This window comes from Lepisosteus platostomus, chromosome 1 (assembly GCF_059453375.1).
Source record: "Lepisosteus platostomus isolate fLepPlt1 chromosome 1, fLepPlt1.hap1, whole genome shotgun sequence".
Classification (NCBI taxonomy): domain Eukaryota; kingdom Metazoa; phylum Chordata; class Actinopteri; order Semionotiformes; family Lepisosteidae; genus Lepisosteus; species Lepisosteus platostomus.
Window position 1 is genome coordinate 80054061 of NC_142611.1, and position 21861 is coordinate 80075921.

The 21861-nt window shown below is 40.5% G+C and overlaps 1 protein-coding gene across 5 annotated transcripts in view; it reads right to left on the reverse strand.

Moving 5' to 3' along the window:
- The window catches only part of LOC148679009 (dynactin subunit 1-like), a 79488-nt gene that overhangs the window by 44331 nt on the left and 13296 nt on the right, over window positions 1-21861 (reverse strand). For 4 of the 5 annotated variants that reach the window (XM_088638310.1, XM_088638303.1, XM_088638295.1 and 1 more), the window contains exons 2-5: window positions 14888-15139; window positions 9403-9481; window positions 5396-5427; window positions 624-644 (exon numbers count right to left, since the gene is read on the reverse strand). In XM_088638310.1, coding sequence (XP_088494436.1) covers window positions 624-644; window positions 5396-5427; window positions 9403-9481; window positions 14888-15115 — 360 coding nt within the window. In that variant the 5' untranslated portion in view covers window positions 15116-15139. The remainder of the gene's footprint in view (window positions 1-623; window positions 645-5395; window positions 5428-9402; window positions 9482-14887; window positions 15140-21861) is intronic. The other variant, XM_088638317.1, reaches the window with a different exon arrangement.

The window sequence follows — 21861 nt, forward strand, 5'->3', positions numbered from 1 at the left end:
CACCTGTTTTTTTGCATAAAAAATGCGAGGCAAAATCCACAAAACATAAATGTACCAAGTACATTCAAAATGTATTTTTTCTTGGGAAGCGTTTTGGTCTTTTTTCTATTTTGGAAACACTTCTGTTTACACAGAAAAGGCTTTTGCTTCTTTAACATGCCTCAAGAACACAAAGCCCGACATTTCGTAATCCATACACTAGTAAAATGCCCACAATCTCAGGTAAATGTGTTGTTTTTTTTTCCAAAATAGAGGTGCATAAGATACAGAACTAACCTCTTGGCAGTGTTTCCCATAAGTATCAAAGCTTCAAAACATAAAACAAATTCTCTGCTTCCGATAGATATTTTAAAAATCCCACCTGCCCATGTACGTGATACACCTACTAATGTTTTGGGCTGGAGATGATCACAGACGGTTGCGCAGGCAGAGCTCATAACATGCCGGGGAGTCACATGCTGTCTGTGTTATCGTTGGTTTCACAAAGTGGCTGAACATACACACGCATGGACATGAGGGGACAGCAGAAGTTAACAACAGTAACATGGCGATAAGGGATGGAGTTGCTCTGTCATGCAGCCTGATGGTCTGTGATGATACACGTTAAAAGAAGCATGCACCACCTTTTTTGGTTTCACTCCTCGCTGCATGGTTGGGAGGGCAAAGGTCAGAGGTTAGAGGTTGCTGTTAGACTGGAATGATGGATGCTTTGTGATTACTTAGTGCTGTCTCTGGCTGGCTAGAGAAGATGCAGTGCGTCTTGGTCAACAGCAATACAGAGAGACTCACATTAAGATCATCAAGAAAGAGTTTCTTGTGCAAGAATATGTACAAAAAAAAGTTATAATCTTTTTGGAAAGAAAGAAGGTAATACTGTATAACCAGCACAATACATCCATCTTTTTTAACTGATATTTTAACCTATTGAAATATTCTCTTAAAACAAAACTTGTTAGTCTCGATAATGAATAACATTTCTCCACTCAGGTGTACCAGGTAATAACGATCAAAGTGACTCTTAATTCAGTCCCAACCGTTCATGCGGCACTATGTACTGATCATCACCCAAGTAGCAAGAGAGCCTCTGTCTGAAGTAAGCTGTAAGCACCACAAAGGGCATTTCTGATGACTCGTCTGTATACCATCGAGCACTCCAGTTCGGAGTTTTGTCAAGATATTTGTTCTGAAACTTGAAATTTCACAGCTACATCACGGTATTCCACGTATACTTGTAATTTCACACCTGTCTATGTAAATTGTGAAGGAAGTGCTGTCCAAGAGGATCTTCCACGTACTGCCAGGTAAAGCATACAGTACAAGAATCCAAAGTGATGCGTGAGAGGTTTTTACACAAACCAACTTCAAAATAGACACCACGTTTTTCTAACCAAACGTTTATCGCAGTTTAGAAGTAGAAATGTAAGACTTGCTTCACAGTCAATGACGGTTATTTGTGGTTTTGTGTTAACTGGAAGGGGGGCATTGTGTTTCAAGGTTTAGAACCACTGGAACAGAGTGAGGGGCTTGAAAGATTCAAGACACGTGACTTGATGAGCCGAGTGACCTCATCACATTGGTGAACATCATTTTCTTACTCGTCTGTGCTGGAGGCATTTACTTAAACCTCGCTATGTAACTTGTAACCAAGCTATGTAACCATGTAACAGCATACTGTCAAAACATCTTTTTTTTTCACCTTAGAAATATCGCAAGACTACGCCCTATGCTATCATTAACTGTGGCTGAAAAGCTGATCAACATATTTGTATTCTCTCGAATTGACTACTGCAATGCTCTGCTCCCTGGGGTATCTAAATCTACTCTGAACAAGCTGCAGTATGTCCAAAATTCAGCAGCCAGAATCCTGACCAGATCTAGTGCAAGTGTTCACATTACTCCTATCCTGGAGTCCTTGCACTGGCTTCCGGTCAAATTCCGCGTAGACTTTAAAATCCTCATGCTCACCTACAAGGCTTTACATGGCTTGGCACCTCAATACCTGTCTGAACTTTTATCGCCCTACTCCCCACCTCGCAACCTCCGCTCTTCAAATTCTGCCCTCCTTACTGTCCCCCAAGCCCGTCTACATTGTATGGGCGACAGGGCCTTCTCCTGCTATGCCCCCAAGCTCTGGAACTCCTTGCCCAAGGATATTAGAGAGTCACCTTCTCTAAACTCCTTCAAATCCAGACTCAAAACCCTCCTTTTCAGAAAAGCCTTTACTTAACTGGTTCCATTCTTCACCCCTCTGCTCTTCTTAATACCATCTTCCACGGTCTCCTCTATTGTCATTGTTGTATTGCTGTAATTATAATTGTGTCCTGTCTTGTGAAATTTTTCTTATTTATTGTTGTAGTCTTCTTATTTATTGTTATTGTCATCCTGTAAAGCGCTTTGAGAAGCCACCTTTAAAGGCGCTATATAAAATAAAGTTTATTATTATTATTATTATTATTATATATAACTTCTACAAATTTACAATATACATTTAACTTTTTTACTTATTTTACTTTTATTCAACAAAAAAAACTTTTACCTTTACAAATAATAGTAATTTTCTCCTTTCAGCTTTTGTTTCTACGGTTACATTATGTTTTTATGCAATTAACTATTTACATTGTGCCAGCATAGATGGGAGGTAGCGAGTGGAAATGCAATGATTGAGCAGAAACAAAGCAAACAGCAATCCACACAAAAAGACTTTTATAAGTGGCGTCCAGATGAGTCTGTGGGCACGACTGTCCCCTTTACATTTTACATGAAACTGTCAAACTGTCGGACATTAACAGTTAGTTTAGAAATGTTTTTCAGTACAACTAAAATAACAAAACAAAAAAGTACAACAAATAAAGTGTTTTTGTATTTAGGGGTTCAAAACCTCTGGCTGGGAGTGGACCTGGAACATATCCCTCTCCATTCATTTGTGTTTCAGAAACGCATTTGCATCTTTGCTCTACTGTGGACCCATTGGATGGCCACTCATTTCCAAGCAGAGACTGAAGGAAAGCCTCAGACCGAATGACCACAACAAGAAGGTGTCACTACCCCCTCTAGTGGAACAAAAATAAACAAAAATGTTCCTTGCTTATTTTATCACGTGATTGCATTATGACTACTTAAAAGTCATAAAATAATCACACTGGACATAAGGCATGCAACATTATGAAAACTGTGTATGTGGTTTATTTTATATTGCTGACAAGCAATAAAATTAGTCTGTCATTTATAGCAGACGTAATATGGATATACTGCATAATAGATCATATCTGCTGTTTCAGCACTACAGTGCTAAACAACAACATTAATAACTGCTGAAACAAAGAAATTAGTATCTTAATTAAGAATTAATTTGTTGATTTTCTGAATTAGTTGAAAATCTGAGATATTTTGCAATAATTAAAATAAGTCAATATAAAGGCAAATGGTCCCAAATTAAAGCAGTAAGACAGTAAAACAGCTTTAACAAGCTGAAGATTACGAATGTCAGGAGGTCATTCAGACATTCTTAATGATTTGGTTAGTCGATTCTAGTCTCATTCAGCTATTTACTGTCATCGAATCTGGTTCTGGTTTCACATTACACCATATAAATGGCTGACCCTGCGCTCTGACCCCAATCTTCTCTCCCTGTCTGTGTGTCTCATGGAGAGCAAGCTGGGGTGTATGAAAAGACAAATTCCTAATACAAGAAATTGTATATGGCCAATAAAGTGATCTTCTCTTGAAGACATTAGCACTGGTACCCTGTGCTGAACACAATTAATTAAATTAGTAACAGCTTTAAATAAAGTGTGACAATATGTCTGTGACTGTATCACTAGCCTGGAAGTTGCCATAGGTAGGGTACTTCTTAAATCCTGGAGTAATAAAGCAGTACATACAGAGCACTGATCAGCAGCTGCAGTTGACATCTTTCTCTGTGACCTGAATTCTCGTCCACAAATTGCTCACTATGCATCTGTGGAATTGGCTGGAACTGCAAGGCAGAGTCTTGCCAACATGCAGAGATTAGGAATTAGGCAAACACAAAAGTAAGAGCATCTGACAACCTTCGGCACAGCTGTTTTACTGCACTTGTACAGTTATCTTTCTGCCACTCAAAGATTTCTCTTAGCAGTTCGGCCTCAAATCTGCATTACTGCTGCACTCAATCTAGAGCTAAAACATTTTCTGGCCTTCAGTCAGATAATGACTGCCACATTCACTCTGTGTTTCACAGGTCAACAGACACTGTCAATCGATCAATTTATAGCCTAGTAGCTTTGTTGCTTAGGAAGTGGCTCAGGTAGCCCTAAGAAACACATAACTTGAGCAGGTTGAAAGGGAGATCAATAAGAAAGGCCTTTGATGCACTATCAAGGAGTTCAGGCTCCTGATAAGGTCCACTGGGGCCTGGCCAAGGGGGAAGGTCAGGGAGAAGCGAAGGTGGAGGATTTCCGTCCAGCCCTGGTGTCCCAGAGCACAGATCAGGAGAAGAGGACAGACGGAGGAGGACTGAAAAGACTGACAGCAAACGGGGAGACCACCAAACCAAGTCAACATCGAGCCACAGCGCGCCATGCCTGGGAGTGTGTCAGCACACACCAGGCTTTATATCAACCTGCAACTCACAACTGGAACCCACTGAAGCTAAGCAGGTGTGAGCCTGGTCAGTACCTGGATGGGAGACCTCCTGGGAAAAACTAAGGTTGCTGCTGGAAGAGGTGTTAGTGGGACCAGCAGGGGGCGCTTACCCTGCGGTCCATGTGGGTCCTAATGCCCCAGTATAGTGACGGGGACACTATACTGTAAACATGCGCCGTCCTTCGGATGAGATGTAAAACCGAGGTCCTGACTCTCGTGTCATTAAAAATCCCAGGGCGCTTCTCGAAAAGAGTAGGGGTGTAACCCCGGTGTCCTGGCCAAATTTCCAATTGGCCCCTACCAATCATGGCCTCCTAACAATCCCCCTCTATGAATTGGCTTCATTACTCTGCTCTCCTCCCCACTGATAGCTGATGTGTGGTGAGTGTTCTGGCGCACTATGGCTGCCGTCACATCATCCAGGTGGATGCTGCACATTGGTGGTGGTGGAGGGGAGTCCCCATTACGTGTAAAGCGCATTGAGTGGAGTGTCCAGAAAAGCGCTATATAAGTGTAAGCAATTATTATTATTATTATTATTAATTATATAATGTTTCATGGACAGTGTTTCCAATAAGTCAGCAGGCAACTCCAAGTCTCGTTCTCTTTACCAAGGTGACTTACCTTTGGCAGGTTCAGGATGTTCAGGGTCAAAACAGTAGCTAGCTGGAGTTATTACACCGTAAGCAATCTTGCACAGGCTTGTGAAGCAATTTTATAAAGCACACATTAGAAAATACCTTTGTCAAACAAGCAAAGTTTTCTCACTCACCAGCTTGCTTGTTTTAGGCGTTTCCAAAAGCTCTGTAAGATTAAAAAAAACACAGATCACTGTTACAGTTTGCAAATGTTTTCTAACTTGTATACAGCACACAACGGAGTACACTAGCACTCAACTATTCAAGAAATAACCTCATGACTTTTAACAGTTTTGAAAAAAAACATTCAAATCTGCAGCATTCACACACAAATTCATGATTGATCTACCTTTAACTTAGGTGACTTAGTGTCTCTCCGAGGAAACTATGTGTTTAAACTACAAGAACGTGAGGTGGGCTGGATGGAAGGGGATTTTGCAATTCAGTATTCAATGATTCTGTTGAATGTTTCGATTGGTTGCTTTTAGGTTAAAGGATTTGTGAACCATCTTTCTGAACCACAAATACATTCACTGCACCCTCTCACTCCAACACCTTCTTTTGGACCCAATAATGGCATTACTGCATAGGACAGCTACTGGCAGTGATGTTTACTTACAAAGGGAAATACATTAAAAAATAGTGTATTATACTGTAGATGCATTTTTGAAAAAGAAAGCTTTGAAAGCATCCCATGGACAATTATCCACAGAATTTTTTCATTTGTTTCATTCTTGTGAAAGGTAAAAGAAACAGGTCATATTATCATAAAGAGCACTATATCAAATCATCAGCAGGTGTTTATGGGAAAATGTATGGATGCTTTTACTCTCGTACTCACTCCCCTTGAAAAAGCATCAAGACCCTTTAAAGCTTGTGGCCATTAAACCTGTGAAGGTCCACACAACTGATGTTATATACAGTACACAACCTACTCCCCACAGTCAAAGCCAAAAAAGAAAAAGGACTAAATAGATCATTCATCCATCCATTTTCTATCCACTTCTTCCAATTTCAGATCACAAGGCAGCTGGAGCTTATCCCTGCAAGCAAAGGGCACAAGGCAGAGTGCACCCATTACAGGACTCTAGTCCATCGCTGTTGAACTGTGGAAATAAACTGGAGCACCCAGAGGACACTCCATGCAAATAGCACCCCACTCTGAGACAGCAATACTAACCACTGCACCCCAATGCCACCCTCTACATAATTCATATGAAAGAAAGACAGAAAAGGTCATGACCGCCTAAGCATTCAGACCCTTTGCTGTGTTTATCTTGGGGACAATGCAATCAGCTGGACAGTATGTCAGTAAAGTGCAGTCCAATGCGATCTGTTGAAAAGACTCTTGTTAAATCAAATTGGAAGAGACAAAACAAACATCAGCTGATCGTCAGGCTTTATTACAGAAAGGGTTCATTCTTGTCTCTCAATAGAGGGTTAGATGGCTCCAAGCAAAACCTACTAGCTAAGTAAAGAGCAATCAACAGCAGACAGAAGCTGCCTTCCTTGCACAGCTGTAATTTAACAAGTCCTTTTACAGTCCACAGCCACACTAATGGTTCTAAGTCATCAGCTACACAATAAATACAAGACATTAACAACGTGGATAAATATTTAATTACATTTAAGATCATTTTTACCAGAAAATCCTTTCCATAATTTGAACACATTCAGAGTACACAATTGCTGAAAGGAAGGAAGTTCTTGCTTAAAAAGAGAAATGTAGATAATGTAACTCTAAAAAGGGGGAAGTAGACTTTTTTGTTATAGTTACTGACCTAGAAAAGTATCAAAAAGAGAAATATGCATGGGCATATGCTGAAACGATATATTTAATTAAGACTTCCCTGTTAAAAATCCACACATAACAGAGGTAAACGAGCTCTGTTAGTGCAGTGCTTGACAACAGATGAAACCGTGCAGCCCCTCCCGTCAGTGTGAGAGAGCTGTACAGACAAGGAGGCTGAAAACTGCAAAGCCTGACAATGCAGCAAAACTAGAGGTAGTCATGGCAACAGCAGCCACTATGGAATGCCAGGCATTCCTAAATACATCAGACCATAAGAGCCCTGAGATCCTCTTTAATTATGACTTGTCCTTTTGATCATTTCTCTTTCCTTTCTAATTTTATTACTTTACTAAACCAAAGGTGTCTTCTCAAAGTACAATAAGTATAATATTGGCGGAAATATGCAAGCTTCAGAATTTGTTAGGGAGTAAAAAGATTTAAAAGCCAGTAGTGTTTTGGACAAAGTTTCAAGGAGCAGGAGAATCCATTACCCAAGTGATGGAAAGGTTAAAGTGTGGAGGAAGAAAGGGACTGCAACTGCTCCAGAGAACACTATCTCATCGGTGAAGCATGGTGGAGGTAACATAGTTGTATAGCTACCCATGGAACCATCTAATCCTTTATTGATGATGTAACCGATGATGGCAGCAGCAGCATGACTTCTAAAATTCACAGAAACATCTGGTCTGCTTATGTAGAAGAAAACGCTTCCACACTTCTTGGCTGGGACTTCACCATGCAGCCCGACATTGAGCCAGAACATGGCCTCTTCAACCAAGGAGTTCATCAGGAGGAAAAGTCTTAGGTCAAACCAATCTCGAAATCAAGGGATTTAAATCCAATTGAGCAGCATTTTACATGTTGAAGAAAAAAAGTCAGGAAAACCCAAGCCGCAGCATTTAAACCTTGGAAAAACATATCATTACACAGAATTTGGCGTGCTAGTGTTGTCATAGATTTCATGCAGTTATTGCCTCAAAGGGATAGACCTAAATAAAAAAAAAATACTCAGAATTCAAACCTAAATCAATTTAAGAATAAAATGTCATTGAACTGTGCCACAGTCTATTATTTTTCTAAATCTTTCAACAGTTCCAAAGAGAAGAAAATATTAAGAAGACAGAAGACTGACATCACTGCGGCAGCGAAGGCAGCTGAAGACCATTACATCAGCAGACCTCCTGGAGAATCTTGAAAAGGGCTTTTGTTTTCTCTGCCTTGATGGTCCCCATGGAAACCAACAGTGAAACAAATAGTGAGAAAAAGGTTAGAGCTGAATATTTTCTTCTGGCTCTAGAGGCCATCCCAGAAAACACAGCTGGGGATAAGTTAAAAAGCAGCATAAAGACCACTGTATACATTATAGTTCATATTAATTGGCCTTTGTGAAGTTAGTGACAACAATATCTATAACTGACACAGCTCCTTTGTTATTAAACTAAAAATACATTTATTTGATAATCACTGCTGTGCAGTAGCAGGTCCTGCGGCATTCATACAGTCTGGCAACAGCAGAAATATAAAACTGAACTTTGGGCAAAAACCTATCAAAAGACTAAAGCTAAAGCACATGGCTGCCCTGCAGAGCAAGTCACTCCCACAGTAGCAGCATGACAAAGCTCTGACCTGCAGCGCCCTTGTCTTACACTGTACAACAACACCAGGCTCCAAGTGTGCTGTTGTGTGTATCCTGTCCTCACACAAAACCAATTAGCCTGTAATTAAAAAAATAAATTAAATGCAACAGGCCAAATATTGAAGACACAGACACAATTAAATCCCCAAGTGACGCAAAGCGGATTTGAGAGTATAAACTGTGCATGTAAGGCTCAAGCAGGTACTGCAGGCAGGCAGCCTGTTTTGCAATCAGCTGGCTTGTCAGCAGCAGCAGCACTGCACACTCACCTCACGCTGCACAGAACAGCTATCGTATTTTTTCTACTGCTCTCTATCTTTTTATCATGTTGAGAGCTCAACATTTACTGCAAAATGGTTTAACATAAAACTTATGTTAAACCCTAAATCACTAACACTGTGTCAACATTGTTAATATCACTAGTTTTGTTACTTTTCATAGACTCAAAATACTCAACACTTCCATGTGGAAAAAATGAGCAATTTTTATATTCGAACACACGCAGGACAGGAGTTTACAGCACAAAGCAGACACAATGAAGGAGGACCAGCAAGACTCTGTGCGCTCTGGGAATATTTCTGGACTCCCAAGCACCTTGGGACCAGTCTTCAGAAAGGCCGTATTCTGAACTTCAATACACAGGACATGAAACGTCGATCACCCCTCTCCTCTGGTTAGACATGTAAAAGCTATGCTCCCGCAGGCCTCATTACCTCGTTTGGGGACTTTGGGCACTGATGATTCTGGGGTCTCTGGAGAAGTAGTGTCTGCTCCATCATCAACCATCTGGATCTAAAAACAGAGGTCAACAAAGTCGGTTAGGATGACATTTTCAGAACTGGACTTCAACTGGAAACTTTCTGTTTCAGAACTGGACTTCAAGTTTTATTGTGCTCCTATGAATAACAACTGTACAAATGGATACTTATAGTACGTGCAATTTGATAATAGTTCCAAATAGTTCCTTGAACATTAGACCTATCTTTTTAAGAAATCCACTTTTCTCAAGGTTTGGTTTATGCTGAGAAATAATCCCCTCATCTGATTAATATAACCATGGATGTGAAGAGCTGTGAATGAGGAAGCCTGGGTCTAGATACAACACACTGCTACATGTTAACCAGTAAGAGTCTGAGAGTCTAGTCAGTTTGCACTGATTGATATTTATTTTGTTTTCCTTACTACTCAATTTTGCATGTTTTTGTTGCTTCAAAATTCCAGTAATAAATAATGATTTATATAAACTTTTTTATGGTCACTTGCTACAACAGCAAAATCAGTTTTTGTGTGTCCCCTTACTCATCTTTTATATGACTGTAAGAGTCATACAATTAACAATAGTTAATATCAATTAACTGTTAATATCTTTGAACTTTGAGTCTGAGAAGTCACACCAATGTTTATGTTATTAACCCTGTCCATAATGAATCTGGAAAACTGTACTTGAAAGGTAAATCCAGCCCCAAACACGAACACTGAAGCACAATATCCTAAAAAGAAAGGCCTAAACATTATCAAAAGGCATTTGACAATATCTAAAATCAAATACAATAATTAATGCCTGCCTTTGTTAACTGGCACTAATCTTTAAACTGCCAGAGGCACGTCCAAAGCTAAAATTGTGGCAGCAGGAAACACTCAATGCACATGTTCCGATAAGCAATACTAATTGTTATACTTGTCAAAGCATATTTCTACTTTGAACAAGTAATTATAGGACAAAGAAAGCAGAATATCAATGGTTTGCATCTCCTAGACAACCTCTGGAATCAACTGCCCCTATTAAAGGACTCGCTGTATCACAAGGACTTTGAATAAATAGACAAACAATTTCTTTCTCTATTTTTTCCTTACATTTATTTTTAAAGGCTGGGTATCAAACCTGAGATTCAGTAGCAATGGGAATGTTGCAATAAAGCATCCCTTTGAAGCACATATCTGACAAAGCATTTTACTGTCTGACTTCGGGGCAAAATAAATTGTATCTAGTCGTCCACTGGAAAGGAACTGGCTGAAGTGCAAGTGTGCAGGCGAGCTGTTCTGCCAGGGGCTGTCATATTTCATTCCTGCCCGGTGCAAGACAGAGCATGGTGGTGTAAATGTCAAGTGGAAAAGAAATATCAGGGTTAAATTGAACATTAAGCATTTTATCTTGAGCCCGAACAGGGAAAGCTGAAATAAAACCAAGTAAACCTCAATCCCAGGCAGGAGCATTACAAACGTTTTGCTCAATCACATTAGATACCAGAAGCTCAGCAAGGCAGGACCTGGTCAACCCTGTGACCAGCAACCAGGTCACTTCTGCGAAGAATAATGGTCGACCAGTAGGAGGCAGTCTTTCCTCCGGCCCAGGATTTCCAAAAAACAAAGCCCCAGTATGTTAATGGAACCTCCATATTCAGAGCAACCTGCCCAGATTCTACATCCGTCTGCCGGCAACCCACCCCCCTTTATCTTGCCAGTTGATCCAGAAACACCACACTGTAGGAAGTGCCATGCTGGGGTGACACAGAGAACTGACGGTCTCGATACTTGCTCGTCAGAATACAAGAAATGTAACAAACGAGAGGAGACAATTCTGCCCACCTAGCCTTTTTGTTAGTATTTCTTGAAAGAGGTAAAATTGGTTTTACATAATTAAAAATAAACGCTTTCTGAAGACCTCAAAATATGGACTTTAAAACAGTCAAACAAGTGCTTCAGAAGAGCTCTAAAAATGAACAAAGATGGGCAGCACACTGGTGCAGTGATAAGCATGGCTCCTCGCAGTGTGGGGCCCCGAGCTCAGTTCTGGACCTGGCCTGACGTCTGTGTGCAGTGTGCCTGTTCTACCCACGTTCACACAGGTTTCTGCTGGGTGCTCCGGTTTTCTACCATAGTCCAAAAGCATGCATCCCACGCAGGGCATCGAGCCTCATAGCTATCATAGTATCAAGTTCTACACAAATGTCTGATATACTGAACTATATCATGTCATAGCTGAACTACGGGTAGAGTTCATTACACGAATATCAACAATTTGTGCTAGCGACCTTTTTATCTGCTTGACTCTGCAAAGTAATAGTTCTGACTGAGTAATGACATTCTCCTTTCAGCTAGGATGGAGGGTCTGTACTAGGGGGCTGGGTTTACTATACCCACATGAATCAATGGTGCATCAATGATCATCTACCGGACTGTTTTTCTTTAATTTCTTAAATGAGAAAATTGTTACCCCTTGGACATGGAAAAGCTGTTCAAAATTCTCTTGAATTTCACAAAGAAGAAAATACATTTTGTAAAGAAAATAATACTTTCAAAAGAATAACCTCCGATTCTATTTTTTTTATTGCATTTTATTTTCAGAATTGAAATTGCTCCAGTCCAGGGGATCTTCAGCCTTCAACCATATCATGTGTTGACTACCCCACTATCGCAGACTTTTTTTAATTCTGAATTCTTAACAATGAGAAAAGAATCTCCTGCACTGGGAAGAGTAAATGTTGGGAATCGTGTCCATGGGTCATTTGAAAGGTTTTACATATAAAGAGTGACCAGTGAAACCGATGTCTGAAATACTGATGTACTTTGATGAAACGGAAACTCCAATGGAGAGTGGTGTGAACCTGCCTCAACCAAAAAAAAAAAACCTTACACTTTAAGCTATAGATGGCTTGGACATGTGAGGTAAAACCCATCTACCAATTGTTCTCTGCAGTTTCTCAATTTCAACCTAACTATTTTTACTAGACATGAGGTGATCTGATTTCCATCTACCTAACTGGAAACACCATGTATACAGTGTGTACCCTATTATTTGATTTGCATCTTATCCTAAAATAAAACACATCAGACCTTAAACCTGCTAATGGCATTTTCAGATGACCTCTTCTACATTCTCTCCAGTTAGAGACATTTGTGTGAAAACAATCGTGGCATTTGGGAGATATCACTGCAAGACTTTGGTATTCACCAATAAAACATTGTTATACCTAAAATGTATTTTTATTTTTTTCCTTCTAAAAGAGAACCCTCAAGATGAGAGATTATCCCAGGAGCATGCATTTAATCCCCAACTTAAATGTGTAAATTTACAATGCAGGAGCTACGTTATTCATGGGCAAACAAACTACTTTGCTCTGAAACAAATGGGTGTAGGCATTGCTTTAAATAAACATTGTTGTTATTATTATAAATAATATTAATGAAATGTTATTATCATTAATATTAATGAACAATCATTATTTTCAACATTTACACATATACATATTTTAATTTAACATATTTAGTACATCTTTAGCACTAAACAAGGCATTTATTATAAGCAAGAAAATTGTTACTCATTAGAAAATGGAAAAGCAATTCAAAATTATATTGAAGTTCATTAAGAAGAAGAATGATCTACTAAGGAGTAAAATGTTGAAAATATCTCAAATTTCCCTTACAGGTCATGCAAGTGTTTGCAGCTGGCCAGCTATCAGGACAAAAAAACAATTCATTTACAACAGGGAACCTAAAAGATCAATCTCTATTCCACTCTTTTACAACAGGGGATAACAGGGAAAATGATTACGTTTATAGTTGTTATTAAGTATATAATTATTTGGAATGTTCTGGAAATAGTACTACTTTTAAAACTAAACAAAAATGCCAATCTTTAGTGGGTAAATTAAGCATTGTTTTTAGACCACTAATCAATATTCCGTAACCATTAATAACACTTCACATAGTTCTCTTCAAAATGCAGTAACTTGTGATCTGCGTTAATGAAACAATGCATCATGTGAAACGCCTAAGTAGGCAAAGGCTGTATTGATTGCAGAGATGAGGGCTTTAAAGATTAGCTGTCTCAGTGCACCACATCTTTTTTCGTGTAATTCACCAAACATTCAGTCTTGAAAAAAACGGTTCAATAACCTATACAATGTTGTGCTTAATCCCACTCATAACGTATGGAAGTCCGATGGAAAGCAATTTTTCACCCCAAGCATACTGTATACTGTACCTGCTTTCACTTCACTGCACTAAGGACGTAGCCGGCGTTGTACAGTACGTCTATTTATTACATCAAAATTGGTTAGCCTTCGGGCCTTGTTCTACATTTCCCTAAGACTAGTGTTAATGATATAATTCTTTTGTAATGCGTGTCTACTGGTAACAGAGAAGCTAAAAAGAGAACACATTTGTTCTACGAGAAAAGGGCACTATTCTAAGTTCTAAAGAATTCAACAACAACCTGGTAAAAAAAATGAAGAATCAGATAAAAAAATAAGCTGCGATGGAAATCCTATTCTATGAAAAACAGCAACAGAGATGAATGAAGATCTGCGATGGACAATGAACTGTTCTAGAAACGTGAGGAGAATCATTCTCCATGCTTTTCTAAAAAGGTGCGTGTGCTGTGATGGGAACAACCAACACTTTCTCAAGCTGCAGTCAGAGCTCAAAGATGTGCTCAGGATCATCCACTTTTCGTATGCACTGGTCACCTGCAGCAAGCTTCCTCAGTGCTTCTCCTCTGTAATCCTCAAACGCACTTGCATCCCACTAATCAGCAAAAGAACATCACTGTATAGGTCCCAGGTTTAGGAGCTGTTTCAGGTGGAAGTGTTGGTACATCGGCCAGCTGTGAACAGCAGTGGCCTCTCTCGTGTCACATGTCCGGCCGGCGAGACCGCCGAGCGGCGCTTCTCCTTCGCTGCCCCGCGGCACGGTGGGGTTTCTCCGGACATTGACAGGAGGGTCGCGGAATTGGAGAACAGTCAAACACGAGCAAAATAAAAACATCAACAAGTTAAATATTATTTATAGATATGGAAGCTTTGTGGTGTAACCACAAAACTGAGAACGTTCAAGAGCTCGTGAGTTATGTGTATGTGAGTGTAGGGAGGTGTGCCACGTACTCTTTAGCTTTAAGTCGGTGTGCCTCGGGATGAACATGACTCAGAAACACTGCTTGACGGCGAGGGTGCAGAGGCTTGTTTAATATCTTTTTCGGATTAACTCTGGGCTGCGCGGGCGTGGCAGAAGCGTTCAGGGTACTTCTACATTAAGAATTTTAATATAAAGGTTTTTCTATAAACAAAACCAGACTGTAACTTAGAACTGAGAACTTTGGAAGATAAAAGGCTTTTATCAGAAGATCTAAGAGAGCTCTTGTGGGTCTCTCTCAGACGCTGGGGGCTTGAGGACACAGTGACGGACGAGGGGAAGGGTTACCTGGGACTGGCGCACAAAGATGCCATGGTTCTCTTCGCAGGTGAAGTACTTCTTGCCTTGGACCGTCCCGTCGTTCTTGCCCTTGGCTTCGTCCAGGACCACCCCCACCCACCGCCCGGTGGCGAACAGGGTGGCCCCGATGTAGGCCACGGTGCCCCGGTAGCCCTTGCCGATCACCTCCACGCGGGAGCCCACCTTGACCGGTCGGACACCCCCGTCCGAGCTCATCCTGCCGCTCCCACTGCTCGGGGTCTGCAGAGACAGAGCGCACAGCGGTCAGGTCAGGCCCTGGCCGGCAGCAAGTCCGCACTGCTTCCAGCTGAAGATCTTTCCACACCAAGCACCTTCTCATCTGGAGCGGCTCACGTCTCACACAGACAACGTGTCAGGTGTCACTTGAGCTATTAAACAACGATATTTCTGTCCCAATAAAGCTCCAAGGATCTGCAGACTGTATTTCTGCAGGCCCAATATCTACACATTCAGCGCTGGACAGGACGAACTGTCTGCTGGAGGAGAAGTTCACCAGTGCCAGGGTTCAGCCAAGTTCAGTCAATGGACGAACTGTATTAAGACTATGGCAAAGTACAGCACATTACAGCATGCTGAAAATAAGGAATAAGGCTGCGAGATATAAAAATGCCTAAATAAATAAAAAAGATTTAAATAGAGAAAAACAAAATGAGATCAATATCAAACCCAATGTTTGTAAGAAACCTTTAAAAAGGATGTTGCAAAAACTGAAATTCGTGGGAGAATTGTCCATTTTCTGTGTTACAAGGGTACAATATACCACAAGTGGGTATTCAACTTCTCAAGAAACACAGAAGAACTCTGACAGTCTTTAAATAGATACACTAAAACTTATAGCTTGTGTTCAGTCTGTAGACTCATTGGTTTGTAAGATTGCAGATACAGAGACCCACACAACAGGCTGCACAGGTCAAGGTGTGCAAATGCAAATCTGAAATCAAATTTAAAAAGCCAACAAGACGTCATTAAATTTAGATTTAAACCATAGACACTTACCTCATGTAATATTCTGAAATACTGGTACCACAGGGCAAATTATGAACTCTTGACAAAATTAAAAATCTACCATTAATCTATGAAGGGATTTTGACTGTTTTCCTCCCTGTCTTCCTGCAGGCTGCCATTCAGAAGGCATTTTGAAAGAAGTAAAAGTGACATCACTGTAGAACTCCGAAGTGCTAGACCATCTCTGGCAGTGTCTTTCTGGCCATGCCTAGCAGCTGCTATTATTATTGATCTGAACTATATCACGCTGTGCAGAAAGTTACACTGAGAATCAGCCTCACATATGAACTATTGTTAGATATACAAAGATACACTTTTCTCCCTTTCATTCTTCTTTTATAGTTATCTTACTGGCTTTCTGATAGACAGATGCCCTTAAATAAGCCTATCAAGATCATCGTTTGGTAGTGGTTAGTAGCTAATTTATCCAAGAATCTCATCCATCTGTTTCTTGAAAGGAGCCAGAGTATCAGCTTTAGTCATATGGCTGGGTAGCTCTTGCGTCTCCGTTCAGAAAGAAGTTTTCACTTCTTGTCCTTCTTGATTACAGCTCAATGTTGTAATTAGGTTTTAACAGAGTGTTATTCAGAAACATTTGTTTTTCCAACAAGATATTCACCATTACTGTGTCTGTGGTTCTAAAGATTTGTACTCATTACAAATCTCATGGACTCATTATTGAACCTCCTGGTTTCAATCAGAATTTGTCTCTGACATTTTAATGCAAATCAGAACTTTGATATTAAGATCATTATTAGAAGTTTACTTGGCTGTCATTTTTTCGAAGCAGCTTAAAGGGGTTACTACTTCCTATACTGAGCGTCAAAAGGTGTGTCTTTGGAAAAATAAAATAGTTATAGGAACAAGAAATAGGTTTATTCCCTGCTGAAAAGAGCAGCCTTCTCCGGGTGTGTAAAAGTCACATAGTGCAAGCATGTCTGCTGATAGTGATGTATGAAAAACAGAAAATCTCTTTAGCTGCACTGGTCTGGTGTGTTTGCTCAGGGAAAAAAAGGCTGGCTTTACATCTTGAGCTAAGCTCAAACACACACAACAATTCAAGAAATCACAGGCGCAAAGAAAATAGCAAAGGAGTAATATAGACTTTTAGCAGTAAGATTCAGTACAGGCTTAGGTGGCTTTCTACAGCTCCTGATACCATGGTCAAACAGGCAGCCTGGGAATGGACTCCGCTGTTCAGTGGAACACACTGAAAAAATATTTGCTTGCCTGTATATTTCTGACTGCTGCAACTGAGAGCACTGCAGGGAGCAGTGGAGCAACAACCAATATCCACTCAACACTTAACACTCACCCAACTGCTTGGTCCATGAAGAGCCATACTGGAATTACCTTACGAGTCACATCGTCCATCCATCCATTCTCTAACTGCTTCATCCAGTTACAGGTCAAGGGGGACCTGCAGTCTATCCCAGCAAGCAGGCACAAAGCGGGGGACAGTCTATCGAAGGCCACACACACACTTGCACAAAGGCCAATTTTCCGAGAAGCCAATTAGCCTACCAGTATGTCTTTGGACTACGGTAGGAAACTCATGCGAACGGGGGAGAACATGCAGACTCCACGCAGACAGCACCCCTGGTCTGGAATTGATCCCAGAGCCCCAGCGCTGTGAGGCAGCTGCGCTAACCACTGCATCACCGTGATGCTCCTAGTCAGATCAATATGGATCCAGTTCCATTGATATTCCCATTGTTTTCTCAACACTAGCAATTGGATTGTTTCGTTATCTTCATACCATGTTATTAGATTCATTTACAGTGTGCTTTTTAACTCAAAAGATCTCAAAGCACTTGACATATATACAGTAGATGTGGTCCCACTTCATCCACAGCTGAAGTGCAGCTTCCACCCTCGTGTTACACAGCAGCCCTTCTGCACCAGCAGCCCCAGCGCACAGCCGATCGGGGGGGGAGTGAGAGGACAGATTGTTTAGGCCCAGACTGAAACTAAGCCAAGACTGTGGATTTAACACCCTACTCTTAGAAATGGGATCATAGTATCGTTATAAACCGGAAGTAAAGCAACAACATAGAGGAACAACATCAGCATGCAGATCTGTACAGGCCACTTCTTACTTGAGTGCATTGTACTCATTTTCTCCAACTACATGGGAATGTCCATGGCTCCAATGGAAATGTCCTAAGCACACTGACACCCATCCTGGGTGGACTCTGTTTCGTGCCTGGTGCTGCCAGGACAGGCTCCAGTTCTCCTGTGGAGCTGTATTGGATAAAGTGGTTAAAAGATGGATGGACAGACATGGCTGCACGAGCAGATGCTGCTCAGTACTCAAACCAGGTTTCGCAAGATATAGCCAAATATGTTAATTCTACCTTTCAGAAAAAGCATAGATTTTGCAACCAAAAAGGCTTGTTTATCATAAACCCGAGACTCAGGAAAACGCATGTCTAAACCTGACCGTCCAAAAGCCTGAAAAATGACAAAATGTCTCTCCATTAAAGGCCTTCATACACTGAGCAAATACATGAAACTCATATAAGGATTTCAGACTCGCAAACATGTACTTAAACACAAACACTTAATACAACAGTGATGGTTAAGAAGCTGAATAAAGTCTCAATCAGATAATATTTGCAATTGAACAAAAGGTCAGTTTCCTGTAAATATGTTTAAAGGATAACTGCAACAGATCAATAACTGAAAGCTTAAGAAACATCAGGATATTCATGATACATTCAGCAAATGGAACTGCCTCAAATACACAGTTGAACCTCTTTAGCCTACAGCAAAAAGAATTGATTGAGGCATTTAAAACCCTCAAAACCGTAAGCCCAAAGGATTACTTCAAATTCAACACAGAGCACGGCTGCAGGAACAAAAACATAAATATATGGAAAAACATATAAATGTACTCAGGAAAAAGAGAACAGAAGGCATGTCGTTAAGCAAACAGTTTGTGGGTGCAGAAAACAAGCAGACGAGCACATTGTGGATGAAGATATTCATTCTAGGTTCTTCCAAGATTATATTCTTGGATAAATGTTCTATTAGTAGTCAAATGTTCAAGATGAGTAAGGCCAATGTGAATGATCTGTCATATTTTCTTGTGTCTACATAAAAAAAGAAAAAACTCTTCTGTTTTCGAATTACAAATAGCAGGCAAGGATGGTTCTCATTTCCCATAACTAATCTGAATGTGAGGATAGGCAGCCCTCGTGAACAATGGTATCTTCTGAAACAAGCATCTCCTGGTCTTGATCACACCTAGCCCCAAGTCAGCATGACGATTTCATCAGGCCAGCACTGGATAATACAGGTCTGGAACTATCTATACTTCAGCATGTTTTTGTATTAATTTTCTAACACTTTTGCAAAATTAGCAGTCTTTTCTGTTTAGCATGGAGGCAAAAAATAAACAGATCCAGACTGTATATTTTCACAGCACAGGCACAAACATTTCAGCGCAGGCCTTAACACAATATGCCTGCCAAAAGTGAAAACCTGAGGTCCAAGCAGGACCAGATAATGATGATATTTCAGATTTGACAAACCTGGCAGCTTAGGCACATGAGTCAGGATGGTGCAAACACCTCTGACTAAGTAAAACAGCCAGACAGATGAGATCATTACATATATTGTATAACTTATAGCACTATACTACTATTTGTTTTCTTTTGTTAAGAGACAGGAGACAATGCACATAACATTAAGCATAATAGAATATTTCCTCAACCACCAAACATCTGCAACACATTATGTTATCAAAACCAATGGGCTGTAACAACTATTCTCTGGACTTGGTACACTATCTCACAATAAAAGATCATTCCAAACAACACTGGGAATATGCTACAATACTAGCAATGCCACTGATAGAAAAAATAGACATCACAGTGAGCAAACAGTACAGTTTATATTCTAAACATCCATATAAAGGCTGCTTTTCCTTAAGGTCAGTAGCTCTTTTGTTTTAAGCAATGATTACAGGTGGCACAATCTGTCCCATCAAAAGATAATATCAGCAGGTATGAGAATTGATGAAAAGGCACTAAAGTGTAGCAGGTTTGGCAGATGACCCCAATCACATGTTAAGTAAGGATGGGGAGTGCCGTCGAGTCGGTGTCGACTCATGGCGACCCTGTGGACAGCTCCCCTGTCACTATCCATAGAGTTTTCTGGCAGGACCTGGAAGTAGATCACCAAGCCTTCCTTCCACGCAGATAGTGCGAGAATTGTTGCCGTTGTCACGGAAACATGGTCCTCAGCCACCAACACCACCCCCCCATACTGCTGCTGCCCAGTATGGGTTATTAGAGAACCTTGCGCCCCACGTGGGACACGAACCCACTACCCTGAGATCATGCTCTACCAGCAGAGCTAGTCGGGGCTATTAAGTATGGTGATACACAAAAGCATGGCTTTTTCATATATAATAATTCCAACTAGCTGGTATTACGTGGCATGAAAGATATTCTTTTTTTAATATCCGTCTTCTTACAGGACATGTGTACAACTTGTGACCAGTTTTCAAGCAGTACTTGTGGAACAGGGTCAGACAATGGGGGGATGCCACCACCATGTACTGTAGGTGGATCTGATCACAACTCAGAAGCTAATCAAGGCTGAGTCTGGACAGCAATGGGGTGGGAGACTTCCAAGGAAAACCAGGCTGCTTCTGTAAGTGGTGCCTGGGGACCAGTAGGCGGCGCTCTTTCCCGCTCTTCATAAGGTGTAGGAAATACCATCGTGCAGAAGAGCTGTTAAAATGAAATCTTGACCAGTGGGACACTAAAGATCAGTTTGTAAGAGTAAGGCTACATTCTACTCTCGACTTAATGGCAATCCCTAAATTCCACCTTCACTGCTGAAGTAAATCCAGCCTGAATCGGCTGTGCAGCAGTGCTGCCCGCACATAATGGCTGCCACAGGTTACTAAGATGGGTCCAGCACTTGAGTACTGGATGAAGTGAGTCCCCCTCCATGTGTTAAGTATTATGGGATCCTTTGGGAGGAAAAAAGCAACAAGAATGCAAGGTATTATTATTATAATGAATCAAAACCCAAGACTGGACAATCAGCATCGAAAAACAAGATCATGTTTGAGTGACTACAGCCCACTGAAACACAGGGCAGGGCCCAGAAAATCTCCATAAGGTAAAACTAAAACCTGTAATAGGATGTCACAAAGTTCATGTAACTAATTAATGCATGCATACAGGATACATAACGGTTAACGTACAGTAGTACTTTGCCTTTTAAATGAAAACAATCATCCCAAAAACATTTTCATGAGACTTGTGCTTGTGAAAGAGTTGTTCCAGTTAAAACCATGGTTCAATTTCATAATCCTGGTAAGCAGAACATGAATTATGTACACAGATATTTCAGATAACACAGATAAGACAAAAATAGCTTATTTCCACTCACTTTTCCTCTTATCTGAATATTTGTGCAGGCTCTTCTGAGACCTAGGCAGTACTTCTTTACATATGAACTCTGGAATTTGATTTTTACATTCATATTTGTGCAATTCACAGTGACTTCAACAAAACCCTGATCCATATGTCACTGCATAGCGAGGAACAGGCCTACAGTACACCTACACTGACTTTATCTCTGAAGTATCAGACTTAGCTTACTGAAACAGTTTAAGTTGTGTGCTTGCATACTACAGTATCTGCAAATCACACAGTAGTAAAAGTCTTTGCCTGAAATTAAGTCTGAAATCGGCGCTAAAGGCACAGTTTTATACTTCGAAAGTACTAACTGAAAGTCTCCGTAGGAAAAAAAATATTCCCCCAATCCATCAAGCAGCTCATTACTAGTTTATTGCTTTGTCTTTTTTTTAATTATCTGACTCTTTAGAGAACCCAGCCAAAACACAGAAAACATACATTTATAACACCCAGTTATGAAATGAACAGCTGACATCTGTTTACAACCAGAGAAAA